Raw genomic sequence first — 21525 nt, forward strand, 5'->3', positions numbered from 1 at the left:
CCGTTCCCAGATATCGATGACGTATCGCCGCTTGGAAATGCCCAGAATATCTCAACAATGCCAGCACCTCAAACTGGATCGACCGCACGCTAGTGTCCCACATCCTACACATTTCACCATAAGTGAACGCAAATTAGAAAACGCGGACAAATGCTCAAAGCGAGACTTTGGAGGGTACTTGGCATGCTGTTTGCGCGCCACGACACTACACGACACGACAGCTACCACGCAAGTCGACCGCTCTGGGAACCAGTTTTGAGGTTAGGTCTAAACTGGAGAAGCCGAGCCCCAAACAAAAACAATCTCGTTTGAAGAAATTCTTCGTGAGGTTATCCAACGCAACTGGTCGCGGAGATCCACAAAGGTGAACATTTCAAAGCTATGTTGGCCCAATAAAGTTACGTAACGTTGACGGAATCAAGCCGCGGTTCCAGGGAAAGCGAAAGTCAACACGTGCTAGATAAAAGGGAGACATAAATCTCCTAGTTTCTTTTTTCAGAAGAAAAATGAGACTAACAAATCTTGTTTATGGTCTGGGCGCGCGTGCTTTATTCGAGAATGTAGATCCGATGATCATCTACTGCTCACTTCCTCACCAAAAAAGCAATTAGTTGACGTTAATTTGGATCTCTTGGCGCCCCCGTCACCTTGGGAAGTGGCAAGTTTTATGGCGGAAACCGATCGTAAAGCTGGTTCAATTAAACGCGACGCGAAGAATTCGTGAGATAATTCGGGCCAACCTTAACTTCCGATGGACACCCGCGGCAGCTGTTGTGCAAGTTGCAGCTGCCTGCCTCCAAATTTGTCGCGCAATGACGCCAGAGAAATGAAGCGCTCATATTTCAACCGCCTGCGCTGACCAATACTTTGTGAGCCAAAAAGTCCCAATTAGACGGGTGACGATAAAGTCGTGACAGCGCTCTGTGCTGGTGGTGCAAATTGGGCGGAATCGACGCAGTGTCATGACTCGCAAATAAACTGTATTAGCGGTAGTCACCATAGCTCACGAAGCGGTTCTTTGTGCGGTCAGTCATGACTTGGAAATCAATTTTTGAAGTTGGAGTGACTCACGATCCATCTCCAAGAGCTGCATGACCACTTCCAATTATGCTGTCAATCCATCTCTACCGATGTCTTCGATCGATGTCAAAATGTAAAAATGATCTTTTTGCGTCGAATCCGTCTCCGTAGATAGAACCTGATATAACAAGTGTTGTAAAGTTGGAGTTGGACGCTTTAGGCGACTGGAGTTGGAGTCTTTGACATGAAAGTCGTTTTTCTATCCAATTCCGCAGCCCTGTAACTTGTTCATCTCCGATATCATTGACCCTCAAGCAGAATCCATCTCCATTATAGATCTTCTCAGGGTGGTTACAGTTTCGCAATTTTCACGGGTTTCACAAATTTCGCGATCTTCGGGGTTTCTGGTTGGCGATGGCGTGGATTTCACGGATTCCTTAAATATTTTTTTGTAAATATTTTTTATTTTTTCGTGAAGGAGCTTTTAAACTATGGCAAACAAACACACAAGCTCGCACTTTCTTGTGTTTGACAGTTTGCCAAACTCACAAACCAAAGTCAAATGTATGCAGGCTGACGTTTCTGCAAACAAACGCCTGAAAATAAATAGAGGAAAACTACCAAACTGTCAAAAAAATTGTTTGTCTGCGAGTTTGTTTGTTTGTTTGCCATAATCTAATAGCTCCTTGAGCAATGTTTTTGAAATTCTTCAATAAACAATATCAAGTTTTGCTTCTGAAAATCGTACCTTTTTCAAAGCTCTGGGTAATATATATTCATATGTATTTTTAGTTTGTTTTTGTTAACCTTTTCAACATTTTTAATACAGTCCAGACTCGATTATCCGAAGCTTTCTTTGAAATTTCACTTCTCTCTGAACGAACCTTGGGCAAAAGAAAAAAATATCGTTTTTGTTATAACTTTTAACACCAAATTCGAGTTCTGCCACCCCATTGTGATTGTATGTTACATTACCAAAAGACTCGAAATAAGACAACGGATTTTTTTTAATCCATTATCCGAAGAGATTTTTTTTCAGAATACTTCGAATTATTCCGGAAATTCCTGGGACATAATTCCCAGAATTTTTCAAATACTGGTTAATCCCGAATCCCGGGATTTTTTTAAATGTTTTGTCATGGTTTTTCTGAAAAAAAATATAAATTTTGGCAAGGAAATATGGATTTTGTTGGGGAAAATATGAATAGTTAAATACTTTACTTATTAATCAATAAGAATTTTATAAATTATTTTTTTTATTCGGCGTATATTAAGCGTTGATTTGGCTTATTAGGGGAAATTGCAGAAAAAATAAGATTACAGATCCGCAGTTTTATGTGATTTTATATATTTTTTGTAATAATTATTAATTTGAAAAAGTATCATATTTTGTGCCAGTTGGCGGTAGTGACTTAGGCATAATTTGTAAAATATTTTCAAATATCTCAATTATCAAAATTTAACATTGACTGGATATAATTTTATTTGTTAATATTTCTTATCACAAGGGATTTTTAAAAACATTTTTAAATTTTTCTGCCAGTTAATCGAAAATACAATAAATATTATTTTAAGAGACTAATTTATTTTGAATCACAATGTATTAAAATTGTTGTTCATTTAAAATCCAAAGCACAACCAAGAACTAAAAAAAAAAATTTAAGCTATCTAAAAATGGTTGTCCCTTTTTAGATGAAGTTTAAATTATCACCAATTAATAGTATTGAGACAATTCTATAATTTTAAGTTTGAAACAACAAATATATACAGATAATGAATATAGTGAAAACATAGGTTTTATGACTGTTCTGAAAAATCCCGGGATCCCGTTCAAAAATATTTCTTCACTTTCTTTCAAAAATATTAAACTAAAATACCTTAAAAAATCAAAAAATAATATCTGATAACTTGAAAACAGTACATTTTACTAAAAAAAAGGTTAGTTTTGATTGCAAATTCCATTTATCTTTAAAGATTTTCGATATTTTCTAAAAATACATTTTTTTCACAGAATCATATCTTCTCAACCAGATTTAGCAACATCGCGCAAACGCAACAAACAAACGAAAATTAAAAAAAAAATTATTTCTGGAAATTCAACTTTTAGTCATAAAAAAAAGATAAATAAAAGAAGCGATTTTTCATTCTGTGTACCTATTGTTTTTTTTTTTTTTTCTTAAAAGTCCTAACCATAACCTACAACTTTGACCATGGCAGCAAATTGATTTGAAAATCCCTTCTAAAGATACATAATTTCATAAATTTACATACCTACTTTTTGTGACCAACACCCTGAAAATTGCATCACAAAAGTTACAGAATCCATCTCCAATGTGGACCCTAGAAATTGTTATTTATTTTTTGAATTTCATTTGATGTGACAAACAGAGCCTCAAGAATGGCCAATGAAGCGTTTGCCTACAATTACAGTGGCTCAGAAATTGTTCTTTTTTACTCCAAAAGTAGGTTCATAATTTTTGAATCCATCTCTTCATCTAGTCAGTATTAACAAACCAAAGCCGATCGTGACATTCTTAAACCTAATGACCATATTTAGCCCCAAACAAAAATGGAGTTCGTCCTCGAAAGACCGTTCAAGCTACAACTTAATTTGACACAGTTGCGCTTAGAGCCACACACCCCCCTCGCTTGCAACCTTCTACGCGCCCAGAAAAGGTAAACAAACGCCGTCACATAATGCAGCTTAACCTAAAAATGGCACCCAAAACCTTGTCGTCCAACCGTCGTTTGTAAACAAACCAAAAACCGCGTCTAGCTCACATTTCATGCTGGACGCTGCTCCAAAAAGGAAAGTGAGACCATCGTGTCAACTTGAACCTCAAAAACTCCTCGTGCAAAACCGGCCCCGGACTTTACCACGCCAATTGTCTCCTCCCCAGCGCGGCCCCAATAGACCTGATCAGTTTGACATTGAAAATGACGCCAAAAACGCGATACGAACAAAGGGGTGTTGTCTTTTTTCGAGCTTGTTAGAGAGTCCACCAGGGTGCGCGCCACACCATGCAAATTAAATTTAATATTTATAGCCATTTACGGGAGGGGGAAGTCCAAGCCGACTCCATCAAAGTGAAATTTCGGTGTTCGAGGAAAGCGTGCAACGACGACAGTCATGTTTATGCTCGCGTGAGCCCGAAGATCATAATCGGTCCTCGCCAGGTAATGCAAAGCGGCCGCTAATCGCGCAGCTGATCGTATTAAATGCGAACCGAGATTGGCTTAATTTGGACGTTTTATATGACTTTACTCACGCTTTTGTGCACCTTTTTGTGTGTGAGAAATGGTCTCTTAAAAGGGGGTCCAGTTTTTGTTTTCGATTTATTCGGCGCAAGGATAGGTTATGTAAATTTTAATGTCATAAATTGCTCTGTAATTACGGAGCACGGCAGCAGTGGACAAGTTTTTGGAAAAAAGGAAAGTTGGACAACTTTTCCCTTGCATCCCGTGACCACTCGAGATCTCGGTTGCGTAAATTTTTTTTTTTTTTGAAAATCAACATCGTTTTTGAGTTGCACATCTTGGCGGTCTCCTGCATCGAATGTCGGGTTTATTTTTAGGGCCCCGCAGCTGTCACACTCCAGAGCTGCCAGACAGATTAATTTCACCAACGCACACGCCAAAGTTGCCACATCGAGAGTCGGCTTAGTCCAAAACAAAACTTGTAATAACTTATCCGCAGAACAAAATATCAACAGAGTTGATCTTGTCTGTATAGTGAAGCTTCGGTAGTTTGACATTTGTGAATTTGGCAGAAAACAATGCGTTTTCACAAATACCATAAAACGTTTGTTTTGGATTTTTAACACTAAAGCTCGTTTTACACGGCGCTCACACACACTACCCAACGTATATTTTGACAGTTCGTCACTTTTTTGGTCAAGTGCACAAAAAAAGTCAATTCTAGAAATCGTGAATTGTGTTCATGAGTTTCACTGTACTCGATCCCAAAATCGTCAGCCAAAATTTCTCACACCTCGTCCAAACAACAACGCACTTACCCTCGTTTGACACCTCCGCGCAGAAGCAAACAACAAGCCGGGGAGGGATCAATTTGGAGGTCAACAAAGTGGTCACCGCGATTCGGCGGCTCTGTCCCACGCAAAGTTGCAAGTTGTGTTTTGTTGTTGACTCCGTCTGTGTCTGTCGCAATGAACAGTTAGCTTGAGACGAGGGGTAATTCCCGGATTTGTCCATCGACTTTGTTTTTTTTTCGGGGGTAGAGGCTACGCTTTTTGCGAAGAATGAGCGGTTTTTGTTTACCGTTGGTAAACAGTGACGCATGAGTTTGCGAAATGAGTGGTTCTTGAACTTTGTTGTGGGGTAAAATTTAAATATTCAAGTGTGTTTGAGTAAGTTTTTAGTATTTGACAGTTACTGAACTGAAATTGCGACTAACAATTAGATGTAAACCGACTGAAACATTGAGTCAAAAATTAATCTTAAACAATAATTGAATTCTCAAGCGTAAAGTCAAAATTATTTGATGACTGAAATATTGCCAGATTGACACGTTGGCCAATTGACATGTTGACAGATTGACATGTTGACAGATTGACAGATTGACTTGTTGAAAGAATGACATGTTGACAGATTGACATTTTGACAGATTGACATGCTGACAGATAAACTTTTTGACAGATTGACATGTTGACAGTTTGACAGATTTGCTTGTTGACAGGTTGACATGTTGACAGATCGACTTGTTAAAAGATTGACTTGTTGACAGGTGGATATGTTGACAGATAGACATGTTGACAGATCGATTTGACAGCTACAACGCCACTCCAACTGATTCACTTCACTGACCACTCCACAAAATCACTACTGCTCGCAATAGAATAAGTGTGTGCGAAATTGGCATATCAATTCCTACGTCCGTACTGAAAAAGCAATTCTTCGCCACTCCATTACGTTTATGGAGCCATTATTTTCCTCCATCCATCTGAAACGAACCGATTGCGCCATGGTTTTCCACTTTCGCGCGCATTTTTCACACCCTTTCCGATCGACGAAGAACCACGTGCGCAGCTAAAACACCAGAAATGACTTTCAGGAAGTATCAATCAATCGATCACCACCTCGCGGGATCGATTTTCTTCGCAGCCACAACCATAACCTTACTCTTTTCTTCCCCCTTCGACCAATAGGAGAAATTTGTTATCCAGCCATCGATCGCCACGAACGACCAAAAATAATTGCCAAACTCAGCTTAATCAAATTTCCCGCCTAAAAACGCGTAAAACCTAACCACGAACCCGACGAAATCGCAAACGAAACAGAAGAAATTAAAAAATTACAGCTGCCGCCCCGCCACCTAGCGTTGACTAGTTTAAAGTGCTACAGCATTGTTTTGAAAGCTTAGTTGCGGAGAAATGACTAAAAGTGGCACCTTTTGTGTGTGAATTTGTGTCTGTGTGTGTGCAACAAAGGAAAGTTTTCAGCTAAAAGTGAAATTTAAATCGTCTAGGTCTAGCTGGTGCACGTTTGTAATTAATTAACAATACCCGTGACTTGTGGAGGCACTCGCTGTAGACGCGCAGAACACAATGCCAAGCGTGGTGACGCCATCTTGAGCCCTCGAAACACAATGCTCGATCCGGAACTGTACGGTGGCAGCGGAGTGGACCATCACCACTTCAAGAACCACCACCACCGGCACTACCACGGCGGGATCGCCGTCGGCGGAGGTCACCACCACCACCGGCACACCCCGAGTGCCTCCTCGTCCGGAGATCGCAAGTCCTCGTCGCGATCCTCGCCCCGGTCACACTTTCACCAGCACGGCGAAGGCGAGAAGCTCCGTTACCAGAATGCGTTCAGCTCGGGGGGTTCGGGAGCGTCCGGCGAGGGTTACTTCCGGTACTACCCGCACCAGCACAGCAGCTACTACGACCTCAGTGAAAAGCTGGACAGTCTGAACCTCAAGTCGGAAGGAGAGGGTGGTGAGCGGCGAAGAAACGACAGCAACAACAACCACAATCACGGGCACAGTCACGGGCATAACCACAGCCGGAGTGCGGAGAGGAGTAGCGTTAGTGTGAGCGTTAGCAACGGGAGTAGTGAGCACGGTGGGGGAGGAGGGAGTAGTAGAACTAGTGACGGAAGTGGTAGCAAGAAGAAGACGACGGTGGTGTACGTGGGGGATGGGAGGAGCCGGGTGAGGAGGGTGGTGAGAACGCAGACCCGGCATATTACGGTGGTGAGCTACTCGGGCCGGAAGCGGGAGTCGGAGACGCACACGCAGCATCATGCGACGGTGTTGAGGTAAGTTCGACTTTGAGAAATATCACCTAACCTTTTCTACTAGCAACAGAGATGAACTTGAGCTGTAAGATATGTGACACCGTATCATATCCAGATAACTTCAACAGATTATGGTAGACTTATTTGTTGATATGTTGGAATGTCCTAGGTCACTCATGTTCTGGAGTTCAGACCTGTGGGTCTACCGCCGTAACAAGCAATAGGTCATTGGATTATGACCCCAGATCATACCCATATTACTTTAGAGAGTTAAGAAGAATACTTTGCTGATACAATGGTGTGTTTTGGGTCATCCAAAAGCATCAAGAAGTTACGACCTGAGGGTCTACCGCCGTAACAAGCAATAGGTCAGTCGATTTTGACCCCAAATCATATCCATATAGCTACAGTGAATATGGTAGACTACTTTTTATATGTTTTGGGATGTCCTAGGTCATCTAAGAACTCCCAGGAGTTAAGAGCGCAGCCATAACCATTATAAATACTCTAACTATCAAGCCACCGTTGACTAAGACAACTAAGACACCTGTTTTTGCTTCCTGCATTGCAACTGGCAGCACATTATCATAAGCAAACAAAGTCTGTCTCTCTCGATAAAATGAAACCAACAAACACACACATCATCACGTGCTTATCATCTCACCGCGTTCAAACTATATCTTGGTGCGGGTTGCCAGTTTCCAGCCACCACAAGGTGAGCCAGTCGCGACTTTACTGTCACGGACTCGTCGAGTCGATGACAACAGATCTTAACAACTCACACACTCTTTTATGTGACTTCAACAATCCTTGGATAAGTTTACAAATGCAATTATGTTTGCACGTGCGAGTCGGCGCAAGTCTGCGAACTTGACCTTTTCCCGCCATGACGAGGGGGGCTTTTAATAAAAATGGCGATTTGGCGGCAAAAAAACGACAGTGAAAACTGCTCAAATATCAACGGCCCGGAACGTGTTTTAACACTTGTACTGGCAGCCATGAACTTAACATTCACCAGCCAAATTGATTTACATTAATCAGACTAACGATGTGTGCAACAGCGCAGCAGCAACAGCGCTTATAGTGTACGGTTTGTTGTTGATGTTTTTCACTCAACTATTTGTTTTTCATGAAAAATGCACAAGCGGCAAAACATGCCCGGCGCTCGGCGCTAATTTTGGTTTAGTCGATCGATCGTTTTAGTTTTTTTTTGTATTCATCATGGAAATTTTTCGCCACAACCAACCAGCACTATTTACTTTGTACTAATCAAGGGTTTTCACCACGCTTTTCACCCTAATGATGGATGGCCCAGCGCCAGCGAAGCGCACGTTCGGACTCTCGCAGTAATCAATCACCGTCACTGAAAATCAGTTTGATTGACTTTGACGATGATGTTGCAGGATTCGGATTTTTTGCTTGAGCTGGTTTCTGATAGTTTTTTTTATACTGCGCTTGTCTGGTTTGGGGTTCGCTGCATGCGCAATCGGAAAATGGTTTTCGAATTTTCCATCCATCAAAGCGAAGATTGCATCGTTTTGACAGATCATTTTAATATACAACGGAAGTACTAAAGATAATGTCAGCCTGTGTGGATCAATTGGACCGCGCACTGGACTTACAATCCAGAGGTCGCCGGTTCGAATCCCGGGGCGGACGCAAAAAATTCTAAGTGTTAATATAGGTATTCGGTGCCCTCTCCCCGTGCCCATACCTTCACACTTAGGAGACCCGGGAGGCGGAGTCTTGTCGCAAAAAGAACGATACACGCCTGTGGATCCGTTGACGAAACCGCAAGGTTTAAGAGGGCCACATTATAAGGTGTTACGTCGATTCCGTTTTTTACTAAAGATAATACCTTGGGCATGAGTAAGGACCTCGACGCCGTTAGCAATGTTGGCTTTAAAATAAAATTTCGTGATAATATCACTTCCCCCCAGCCAACATTTTTGCCATGCGAAGCGGGCCTCGACGCTGTGTCTAGGTTTAATTCCTAGCTAGGAGCCATCAGTGTCTTAAGAGGTGGTCCCAAGGCCGAGTAGGAGTTCATGAAGCAAATTAGTCGTCTCCCACCCCTTTTAAATTGAAAAATGAACTCTGAAACCAGCGCTTACTCACAACAGAAACAGAGGCCTCTTCTAGGCATTGTAGAATAGAATAGATTTTGAAATTTATTTTAAAAAAAATATTATTACGTAGCATTTTGATATGTCAAAATTTCCATAGAGTCTCGGTCAATCAATAGTGCGATGATATCGGACAAAATTCGTTAATCTGTTGAACTAACGGTTTTCGGATTATGGTTGTATCGACCATTGTTGCAAATCGAGGGTCTACTGGAGCCTTGACGATCAAATGGAGCCTAACATTTCAAAAGGGCGCATGGGTTTTATGAACAGGAGTGTGTCTCCTTCACTCAAATGACAGTTTACATAAGGTATAATAGAGATGCACTCTTGTTTGCAAAGCTCTATGCCCTAATGAAATGAATGGCATGAAATAGTCGTCTTAATTACTAGTGTTCAACTTATGAACTGTTCATTTATGTTTATTGGTTTTTGGAAGCAGCAAGACTGGTTTAAAAACAAGATCCTTTACCTTATTTGGCGTTATAATAAAACATTCGGGGATTTGAGATTAAATTTACTTTCAGACAGTTTAGTTTAGGTTGTTGATTAAAGTTAGATAGTTTTCCGTAGATGAATAATTGGACTTAAATGATTAGTTGATTTGAACGAAGTGTAACATTTCATTGGCAGATCTGTTTCTAGTTGTAATGTACGACAAGACTATTGACGGACGTGACAGGTCGGCAGTTAGTTTTCATCTTTTTTTCTCTAGTATTTTTTATTTCCTTTAAATTTGGAATACATCATAGGTTTCTTTTGTATAGATCTCCGATTAGTTACATTTTCTTATTTAATTAACTAATAATTTAATTTATTCCGGGCCTTCTTACTTTGAATCACAATTTCAGATTTTCTTTATTCAGTGTTAAACTTAGATTACCGTAACTGCTCAAATCATCCAAGTTCTTACTACTCACATCAACACTAATTTTCTTTCACCTCCCCCCTCCCGATCCCCTATATCTTCCGGTGGTGTTCATTTGGTATGCAATACTAGTTCGGCCACTACCCTTTTTTCCACAAGAAACCGGACTTGGACTGACTTGAGGCCGCGTCCCCCACCTTGCTCCGTAAAACGAAAACGAAAACGAAAACGGAAGTACTAAAGATAATAAAATTTTGAATAACGTTGACGAACGCCTTTGAAGCAACAATAATCAAATATTGTTTCAAAATTTTAAAATTATGAAAAACTTTCTGAAAAGACTACAAACTCTTATTTTGATTATTTTCAAATGTTAGGCTGTTTTTGCCTTCCTCACCTTACTGAGGAAAGGCTATAAAATCACTCGAAAAATGAACATATTAATTTGACCTCGTAGACCCACCTTCACGTATACATATCGACTCAGAATCTTGTTCTGAGCAAATGTCTGTATGGATGTGTGTAGGTGGGTGGACAAAAAAAAATGTCACTCGATTATCTCCGGACTGGATGAACGGATTTTGACCGTTCGTTCCGTCTTGGGGTCTCATAGGTCTCTATTTAATATTAGCAAGTTTAGTTAAGTACTTCAAAAGTTATGCTAAAAAAACAATTTTGGCGTATGTTCGGAAGCTTGTAAAAAGGGTGGTTTTTGCAAGAAACCCTAAGAATATCTAAGACCTTTCAAATGAGCCTAAAACATCCAGTATCTGACAACCCTATCAAAAGTTATTAGCACATAAGTGTTATTTATACACTTTTTGGAGGCCGGATCTCAGATATATGCGAACTATCGTTGGATAGGTTTTTTATCAGACCTTGCCGATAGCCCGGAAAATTGAAGGACTGTGATCCCTATCAAAAGAATACAGATAAAGTTAAAGTAATAAAGTTCATTTGTCAAACATGTTAAGGGGGAATGTTGCTATTTTTACTGAATGTATTGACTTTATGAATGTGAGGAAGGCACCAACCACCTAAAGGTGGATTGAGTCATGTTTTTTTTATAGAAATGAGCAGAAAATATCACACAATTTTTTTACATAGAAAATCGAACCAATAGTTTTCGAGATATCGCGAGTTGAAAAATGAGGGCCAATTTAGTGACACTGAGAAAAACTTATACAAATTTACAAAATTATAAATTCGAGAAATTTTAAATTCTTGAATTCCTAATTTTAAGTTTTTTTTTTTAATATTTTGAATTTCTTTAATTCATTGGATTTTCCTAGATTTCTTAAATTTCTTGAATTTCTTCAATTTCTTGAATTTCTTGAATTTCTTTAATTTTTTTAATTTCTTTAATTTCTTTAATTTCTTTAATCTCTTTAATTTCTTTAATTTCTTTAATTTCTTTAATTTCTTTAATTTCTTTAATTTCTTTAATTTCTTTAATTTCTTTAATTTCTTTAAGTTCTTTAATTTCTTTAATTTCTTTAATTTCTTTAATTTCTTTAATTTCTTTAATTTCTTTAATTTCTTTAATTTCTTTAATTTCTATAATTTCTTTAATTTCTTTAATTTCTTTAATTTCTTTAATTTCTTTAATTTCTTTAATTTCTTTAATTTCTTTAATTTCTTTAATTTCTTTAATTTCTTTAATTTCTTTAATTTCTTTAATTTCTTTAATTTCTTTAATTTCTTTAATTTCTTTAATTTCTTTAATTTCTTTAATTTCTTTAATTTCTTTAATTTCTTTAATTTCTTTAATTTCTTTAATTTCTTTAATTTCTTTAATTTCTTTAATTTCTTTAATTTCTTTAATTTCTTTAATTTCTTTAATTTCTTTAATTTCTTTAATTTCTTTAATTTCTTTAATTTCTTTAATTTCTTTAATTTGTTTAATTTGTTTAATTTCTTTAATTTCTTTAATTTCTTTAATTTCTTTAATTTCTTTAATTTCTTTAATTTCTTTAATTTCTTTAATTTCTTTAATTTCTTTAATTTCTTTAATTTCTTTAATTTCTTTAATTTCTTTAATTTCTTTAATTTCTTTAATTTCTTTAATTTCTTTAATTTCTTTAATTTCTTTAATTTCTTTAATTTCTTTAATTTCTTTAATTTCTTTAATTTCTTTAATTTCTTTAATTTCTTTAATTTCTTTAATTTCTTTAATTTCTTTAATTTCTTTAATTTCTTTAATTTCTTTAATTTCTTTAATTTCTTTAATTTCTTTAATTTCTTTAATTTCTTTAATTTCTTTAATTTCTTTAATTTCTTTAATTTCTTTAATTTCTTTAATTTCTTTAATTTCTTTAATTTCTTTAATTTCTTTAATTTCTTTAATTTCTTTAATTTCTTTAATTTCTTTAATTTCTTTAATTTCTTTAATTTCTTTAATTTCTTTAATTTCTTTAATTTCTTTAATTTCTTTAATTTCTTTAATTTCTTTAATTTCTTTAATTTCTTTAATTTCTTTAATTTCTTTAATTTCTTTAATTTCTTTAATTTCTTTAATTTCTTTAATTTCTTTAATTTCTTTAATTTCTTTAATTTCTTTAATTTCTTTAATTTCTTTAATTTCTTTAATTTCTTTAATTTCTTTAATTTCTTTAATTTCTTTAATTTCTTTAATTTCTTTAATTTCTTTAATTTCTTTAATTTCTTTAATTTCTTTAATTTCTTTAATTTCTTTAATTTCTTTAATTTCTTTAATTTCTTTAATTTCTTTAATTTCTTTAATTTCTTTAATTTCTTTGATTTCTTTAATTTCTTTAATTTCTTTAATTTCTTTAATTTCTTTAATTTCTTTAATTTCTTTAATTTCTTTAATTTCTTTAATTTCTTTAATTTCTTTAATTTCTTTAATTTCTTTAATTTCTTTAATTTCTTTAATTTCTTTAATTTCTTTAATTTCTTTAATTTCTTTAATTTCTTTAATTTCTTTAATTTCTTTAATTTCTTTAATTTCTTTAATTTCTAAAATTTCTTTAATTTCTTTAATTTCTTTAATTTCTTTAATTTCTTTAATTTCTTTAATTTCTTTAATTTCTTTAATTTCTTTAATTTCTTTAATTTCTTTAATTTCTTTAATTTCTTGAATTTCTTGAATTTCTTTAATTTCTTTAATTTCTTGAATTTCTTGAATTTCTTGAATTTCTTAAATTTCTTGAATTTTTTGAATTTCTTGAATTTCTTGAATTTCGTGAATTTCTTGAATTTTTTGAATTTCTGGAATTTCTTGAATTTCTTGAATTTCTTGAATTTCTTGAATTTCTTGAATTTCTTGAATTTCTTGAATTTCTTGAATTTCTTGAATTTCTTGAATTTCTTGAATTTCTTGAATTTCTTGAATTTCTTGAATTTCTTGAATTTCTTGAATTTCTTGAATTTCTTGAATTTCTTGAATTTCTTGAATTTCTTGAATTTCTTGAATTTCTGGAATTTCTTGAATTTCTTAAATTTTCTAAATTTCTTGAATTTATCGAATTTCTTAAATTTCTTCAATTCCTTAATTTTTTTCGATGTTTATTTAATTTCTTCAATTTCTGTAGTTTTTTTATTGTTCCTTAAAACTTAATTTTTGTTTTTATTTTTGCTTTTTAGGTGTTTTTATATACCCTTGACTCAAAGTGGTTCTATAAACACCTAAAAAGCAAAGAAATATATAGGACCTTTTTTAAAACAAACTCTAGATTTCTTGAATTTCTAGAATTTTTTAAATTTTTCGATTTTATTAATAATTTAATATTTTTTTTTAATTCTTTATGAATTTCTTGAATTTTGTAAACTCCATGAATTCCTTGAACCACCTGTTTTTTTTTATTTCTTGATTTTCTCGTTTTTTTAATTCTTGAATTGCTTGATATTATTTAAATTACTTTATTTACCACATTTTTTTTTAATTTCTTGATGATTTGAATCAGTTTTTAACCTTTTTGTAGAAACTTTTTGATCAATCAGATCAGATTACATCTTGTTAGCTTTGTAAAACATTTCTTCAGGGCCTAATTAAAAATTGCGGCTCAACCAGTATTACATTCAGAGTAATGAGAACTTCGGTTAAAAATCAAGGTGCAAAATTGGTGGTCCCTTAAATAAATTGCAGCCTACTTTTCGTCTCCTCAAAAAAGGAAAAATATTTGAAAAGGGTTTATTTTGAACAGAAAACATTTGAATAATTCTCTACAATTTCGCATTTTTTCTGGCGAATTTTCATCATCATCATTTTTTGATTTGTAAGAAATTTGTACTTTGAAGTTGAGAAGTAAAATTTTGCATCATTCATTTTTCCATACAATTTTAAGGGGTGGTCATACAAAATGGGTGTGTAAAAGCATGAAACTCTGTATCTTGAGATGGGATTTTCTGATCGATTTGGTGTCTTCGGCAAATTTGTTGGCTATGATCAGGACTTTTCAGAAAAATAGTTACACGAAAAAACCCTATTTTTTTTCTTGAAGTAAAAGTTGAATTCCCAAAAAAAACTATTTTTTATAAAATTTCACAAAAGTTTAATTTTTAACAGAACATTTAACATTTAACATTCAACAGAAAAGCCAGCCAATTCGTTCTTTTTTTGAATGCACTAAAAAGATATGCCAATGTAAGTTTTTGTCTCTCCCATTTGATTTTTCCCAAAAAAACAAAGTTATACAAATGCTAAGAAAACTCTCTCATTCAAACAACTTGAAAATTAATTACATTGCATTGTCAATTATTTTCGATTTGTATTTAAAAATAAATAATGATATTTTGATATTTTTTTCAATCTTTATTGATGTTGTCAAACAAAAAACAGAAAAAAGAACAAAATAGGTAAACATTATCACAAAAAGAAAAACTCGATGGGAAATGCAAATAAAAATACCAAAAACATAATAAGAAAAAATTAAAAAGCAAGGTAAATAATTTAAACAAGATTGAACAAGAGTTAACTAAAATTGCCCCCAAAACTTCTTAAAAATCTAAAATAAAATTGATACGAAGAGGGGAATGAAATTTTAAATATTTTCTTTAAAACATTGCCTTACAAACGTCAACAAATGACTGTTTTCCATTAAAATCTCAGAATTAATTGCAATCCCCCGTTCTTCACTGGAACGATTTATCAACTTCTCACGAATCAACGGTGTATCCATGAACGTGATTTCTTCCAGAACCAACCCAGACAAGCCCCGCCCTGTCGTTGTTGTTGATGATTAATACACGCGAGGTGAAAACACACCGCCCCAAGTCCAAGACTTCCTATTATTCTTTCTCAGAATCGTCACAACAATATCACCTTCTTTGCAGGGTTTGGTTCCGCCCGAAACGTGCAAATATTCGCCACCTTAGAACCTCACGTTCAGCATGTGGTTGCTGCTGCTGCCCTGTATGGTTGCAATAAGGTTGCCAATTCCACCGTACAAGGAATCAACTTGTTCGGATCTCCGCAGCACCCAAGTGAGTGACCTTTAGACAAAGTCTAATAGTTTTGATTGGGGATCTGTGGGTTGCTGGCTTGAAATCGGTTCTCATCGAATTCTGACTCAAGCTGATGATCTGGAAAGAAGGAAATGCAACCTATTGAAACTGGTTTCGCTCAAAAGCTAAATAGCTGTCAAAAAAATCAAGGCTGTACATTTTGAAGGTGAAAATTTCTTCGTTAAGATTTTCAAAAATCTAAAATTTGACTGATTTTTATGCTTTTCGGTTCCTTGACCCAACCTAGTCGCCGTAGGCGACTAAGTCGGCATCGGAGATCAATTATATTTGCTCTAGCAGTAGCTACTAGTTCCAAGTACTAAGGGACACCCAGCAATCGGCTTGCGCGATTGCAACAGATCGTGAGAACTGTGTTCTGAGAAGTTCTATTTATAAACCTTTTTTCTTCGCTACACAAGTCGCAACGACTTGGTCAGGTCTACGCGGCGATTGTTCTACTCGGCAGCTCTAGCCCACCTGACTCTGACTATTACCTGTTAATCTTTTTACAGCTGCGGCACGATTTCGCGAGCCGGTTTGTATCTCTTTTTTTCCTCCTCCAGTGTTTAGTGTTGATTTTTAGTTTAGCGGTGAGAACGACTTCGGAGCGGATTTTATTGCTTGCGCTGGTGATATTGTTGGACAACCCGAGAGCGATGGGAAAATGATTGCTTTCATAATTTGCTACCATTTTTTTTCGACGAACGCTGCAATATTAGTGCTTAGTTTGGTTTGGTGTGTGGTCCAAGCCCCTTCCTTTTCTTGTCAGGTGTCCATTAATCGATGTAAATCGCTGAAGTTGTTGTTTGAGTTGGACTAAAAAATGCTAAATGATTATTGTTTGTTTCTTCGAGCGTTGATAAGCATTTTTAAGTGGGGATTGTTTTGGCAAATTTATGTTCAGTTAAATACTAGTTCTCTTTGCAGGTGTTTGGAGTGCGGGAACCCTTCAGTGCCAATTATTTTACAGTCTGTAATTTAGTGTTTCGTTTCAAAAAGAGCGATAGTAAATATTGTCTATATTTTTTTTTCTTACAGGTAAGATGCCCATTTTCAAAGGTCCTAAAATATCAAACTTGAAGATTGATGGTAAGCAGTATAACAAAAATTGAAAACTATCTTCTGAATTAAAACAAAAATTTAATTATTTGGCATCTTCAGAGTACACAATCAAAAAATTTAATATTTAAATTTTGGTTTGTTGAATTTCTTGAATTTCTTGAATTTCTTAGAATTTCTAGAATTTCTAGAATTTCTAGAATTTCTTGAATTTCTTGAATTTCTTGAATTTCTTGAATTTCTTGAATTTCTTGAATTTTTTGAATTTCTTGAATTTCTTGAATTTCTTGAATTTCTTAAATTTCTTGAATTTCTTGAATTTCTTGAATTTCTTGAATTTCTTGAATTTCTTGAATTTCTTGAATTTCTTGAATTTCTTGAATTTCTTGAATTTCTTGAATTTCTTGAATTTCTTGAATTTCTTAAATTTCTTGAATTTCTTGAATTTCTTGAATTTCTTGAGTTTCTTGAATTTCTTGAATTTCTTGAATTTCTTGAATTTTTTAAATTTCTTGAATTTCTTGAATTTTTTGAATTTTTAAAATTTCTTAAATTTCTTTAATTTTTTGAATTTCTTGATTTTTTTGAATTTCTTGAATTTCTTGAATTTCTTAAATTTCTTGAATTTCTTGAATTTTTTAAATTTTTGAAATTTCTTAAATTTCTTGAATTTCTTGATTTTTTTTTTATAAATTTCTTGATTTTTTTGAATTTCTTGAATTTCTTGAATTTTTTTGAATTTTTTGAATTTCTTGAATTTCTTGAATTTCGTGAATTTCTTGAATTTCTTGAATTTCTTGAATTTCTTGAATTTCTTGAATTTCTTAAATTTCTTAATTTTTTTGAATTTTTTGATTTTTTTGAATTTCTTGAATTTCTTGAATTTTTTGAACTTCTGGAATTTTTTGAATTTCTTGAATTTTTTGAATTTCTTGAATTTCTTGAATTTCTTGAATTTCTTGAATTTCTTGAATTTCTTGAATTTCTTGAATTTCTTGAATTTCTTGAATTTCTTGAATTTCTTGAATTTCTTGAATTTCTTGAATTTCTTGAATTTTTTGAATTTCTTGAATTTCTTGAATTTCTCGAATTTTTTGATTTTCTTGAATTTCTTGAATTTCTTGAATTTCTTAATTTTCTTGAATTTCTTGAATTTCTCGAATTTCTTCAATTTTTTAAAGTTCTTAAATTTTTTGAATTTCTTTAATTTCTTGAATTTCTTTCTTCAACGTTTTCTCTGTAATAAAAATAATCATGAGTTTGCATAAATATTTGCCATTTTATTTGTTGTCAAGAGATCATTTTAAATTAAGTACTCGTTCAAAAGTCACTCAACCCGGATGCTTCGACTTAACTGTTTCAAATGAACCACCAAACTATTGTACACATATGTATATCCCACCAAATCACATTCGCTCTGGTCATTACCGGCTAAAACCTTCCCCAAAAAAAGTAACATTGGTGCTATAATACGTGACACTTATGCACGTACCAGCCTCGTGCCCAAGTCTTTCTTACTCTCGCGTGTGCCTCACTTTAGTATACCACGTCACAAACCCGTTTCTCCACACACCGTCACTTAACCATGCCCAAACCGTACTTACCATGGTCCACCAAGCTTCGCTGGTAGATCCGGATCGGTTATGGCATTATGGCATTAAAGTGAGCCCACAGTTGCCAACCCTTGCAAAAAAACAGAACGAAGGAAAAAAACCTTTAATTAATTAATGTTTACTTTCGATTCTGCGACTGTCATTATTCAGAGGTTGTTGTTGTTGTTGTTGAAACCGGTTGCGACCAAGATGGTGTATGAAAAGGTTGAAACGAATCAGATATTTTTTTTTAGGTTGTATCAATTTGTTTCACTAATGAAAATGGTTCCAACCTTAGATTTTAAACATCTCGAACTGCACCGTCGTAGACGGATTGTCAACCATGTCAACCTGGCATATCTAGGCTCAACACCTTGTTGGTCAGCCCGGACGCTCGAGGTGTAACAATTAAGATCGGATTTCTTGGAGGTTCGCCAAACGACCCGGTCTGTGACTCGTGACTCGAATCTAGCTGAGGGCCAATTTGGAGGTTGGAACTGATTGATTTCCCGGCCCTGCCAGGCCGGATTAGACACCCCCCAAGAGATACGCAAAATCTGTGTGGAACGGAAGTGTATCATTTGATGTTTCCACGAGGGCTGACTCAAGGATTCGTTAGAGGTTGTTGATTCGTTTTTTTTGCCAAACCAGCATCGCAATCAAGCAATGACAAACGGATTTGGCCCAACCGGTGAGTCTAGGCCATTAGCTACGTAGGGGGGGTTCTCCCCCCAGCGTCAGGTCAGGTGTTTGCTGTGGATTATGTTGTTTTTGCGGTCGTTTAATGATCTCCAAACAGATTTTGGGTTAAATTAATTTCTCACGCTGATGTTGCACAAATGGTTATTTTTTTTAATGGCAGACCTGTAAACGATTTGAGTTCAGCTGATGAAAGAACGCAGCGGCGGTGTGATGGGGTGCGGGTTTGTTGGCTACCCTGCAGGTCAACGAATTGATGTTGCGAAAAGACAGCAATAGATGGTAGACTAAGACTTACAGTTTCGTTATTATTCAGTACTTTACTTTTGGGATGTTCTATGAAAGTTCTTCCAAAGACCCACGTTAGCTAAGGGTCATCTTTATAATGTTTTTTTTTAATTTCATAGTCAAACAAAACCATCAAAATACGTTAAGATAAATGGTTTTGACCATACCCCAAGTCCATTTCGACTTGTGAGGTCTCCTGAAGCTCTCCATGGTTTAAACACGGCCTTCAAACTCCTGACCTATGGCAGAGGTGTTGAAACTGATCCGCTGCAAACATCATCTCCCCATGATACATTGCAGAATGATTGCGTAGAGTTGAGCGTATAAGCTTTGCAAAACTGGTTGCGTGGCGTCACCAGCGAATGATCAATCCCCGAGAGGTTCCCAGGCCATCTGTCGACGCTGAGGCTTCCTGGATTCCGGGAACAAAACCTCATTTCAATTACCGTTTTAATTTTTGACATTTCAACCTAACCGGCCGGCCCCAGCATCTCCGGCAAGACGCAGTCAATTAGCGTTAATGGGTAATTTCAATAAGATGCCCGCCGTCGGCGGAGATGTACTCTACTAAACCGGCTTAGCCGAGTGTCTCTCAGCGCCGTGCGCGATATCTAAGCCGTTCATCTCTAAGCGCTAAACACGAAATCTGAAGTTTGCGCGACTACACAAGTGTTCAATATCTGATCGGGCGCTCTCAGCTGAGCAATTCTGAGGAAGATGTTCTGAACCGGTTTTGCGCCGTACGGCGCTGCTAGATGTATAGCAGCAAGTGCAGCACGGTTCAAATTATAACCGACTTGTGCGCCGGTAGCGCGCCGTCAAGGTTAAACCTTAGCACGATGATGACTCAGCCGCTCCGCGGCGCGCCGGCAAGGATGCTGAGCCCGTTTTCCCGCATGAAACTACACAAAACTGAACTAGGAGGCTACCTGGTGGTGGTGGTGGTGATCATCAGGCCCTCCAACTATTGTGACTGTTGAAAGTCCGAGTCCATTTCGAATTGGGCGGCGGCTAATAAGATGTTAATTTTGAGCTTTCTTTTGGGGGTTTTGCTGAGTTGGGCTGAGGATTGTGCCTTATGACTTTCAGGTTGTTCGGCTGGTAGGAATGAGTCGACTGTTTGGTTTTAATTTTGGATTGTGAGCTCCAAGGTTGAACAAAAAGAGTATGATTTCAAAATGGAGAGATCAAATAATTGAAAGATCAAATCTACTCAATTAATACAGCATTACATTGATTCTTACAATCCAAGCAATTTTTAGACTTATTTTTTACTGCTTCTGTATTCCAAGTTTTAAATAATTCAATTAGATCGTTGCAAATATTTTCAAAGTTTATTTCGACATAAACTTTGAAAAATTTCGAATAAAAACACTTGAAATTTTCTAAAAATCATTTCTAGATTGAATTTGCAGTCGGATGGTACTTAAGTTAAATTTTGGTTTAAGATCGAAACAATATCATAAAACATAACTAAGCTTGTGTATCATTGGTTTTGGTGTGTGAAGTCATTATTTGGTTAAAAAATATGCAATTCTGGAGAGAACCAAAGTTTGTTCACTTCTGTGAGCAAAAAGTGCTTATAATTTGTGAAAAAATCACAAGAAAAGCTTTCTCATGAAGGTCATCATTATGTTTATTATGTTAAATTATAAATTTCCAAGATTTGTTTTAAACGTTTGCTGAACTGTAAACTGTTCCGAATATGTGGGATAACTGTACCGAAGATATAAATGTATAAAACAAAAAAAAAGGAAAAAAATCTAAAATATTTTTCATTTTTTTTTATTATGACCTCGGTAATAATGAAAAAACTTCAAAATTGTTTTCGAAATTCTAGAAAACTACAGTGGACTCTCTGACTGTCGATCTTCTCGATATCAATATTGCTCCAGCTGTCAATAATTTGTTTAGTCCCTTAAAATAGATTGCTATGATTTTTGTTCTGTAATTTTCTACGAAATCGGCCGATTTCGACCATTTATATTTTTTGTATTTTTTTATTTGGCTTAAACTATTTTTTTCACTTGTTTTTTTCTTGTTTCAAACATCAAAATCGAATTTTGCGACTTCATTTAAGTTAAATTTGAATAATTGATTGGCTATCAAATAATAAACGTGCAAGTGCGGTGTTTACCTTCCGACC

General features: G+C 35.3%; 1 protein-coding gene across 3 annotated transcripts in view; it reads left to right on the forward strand.

Annotated features, from left to right (window-relative positions):
* The window catches only part of LOC120429394 (IQ motif and SEC7 domain-containing protein 1), a 223131-nt gene that overhangs the window by 120564 nt on the left and 81042 nt on the right, over nucleotides 1-21525 (forward strand). For 2 of the 3 annotated variants that reach the window (XM_052708733.1, XM_039594547.2), the window contains exon 2: nucleotides 6186-7302. The exons of the other annotated variant lie outside the window; for it this stretch is intronic. In XM_052708733.1, the coding sequence (XP_052564693.1) occupies nucleotides 6626-7302 (677 nt within the window). In that variant the 5' untranslated portion in view covers nucleotides 6186-6625. The remainder of the gene's footprint in view (nucleotides 1-6185; nucleotides 7303-21525) is intronic. 3 annotated transcript variants of the gene reach the window in all.

Source organism: Culex pipiens, chromosome 2, assembly GCF_016801865.2.
Source record: "Culex pipiens pallens isolate TS chromosome 2, TS_CPP_V2, whole genome shotgun sequence".
NCBI lineage: Eukaryota > Metazoa > Arthropoda > Insecta > Diptera > Culicidae > Culex > Culex pipiens.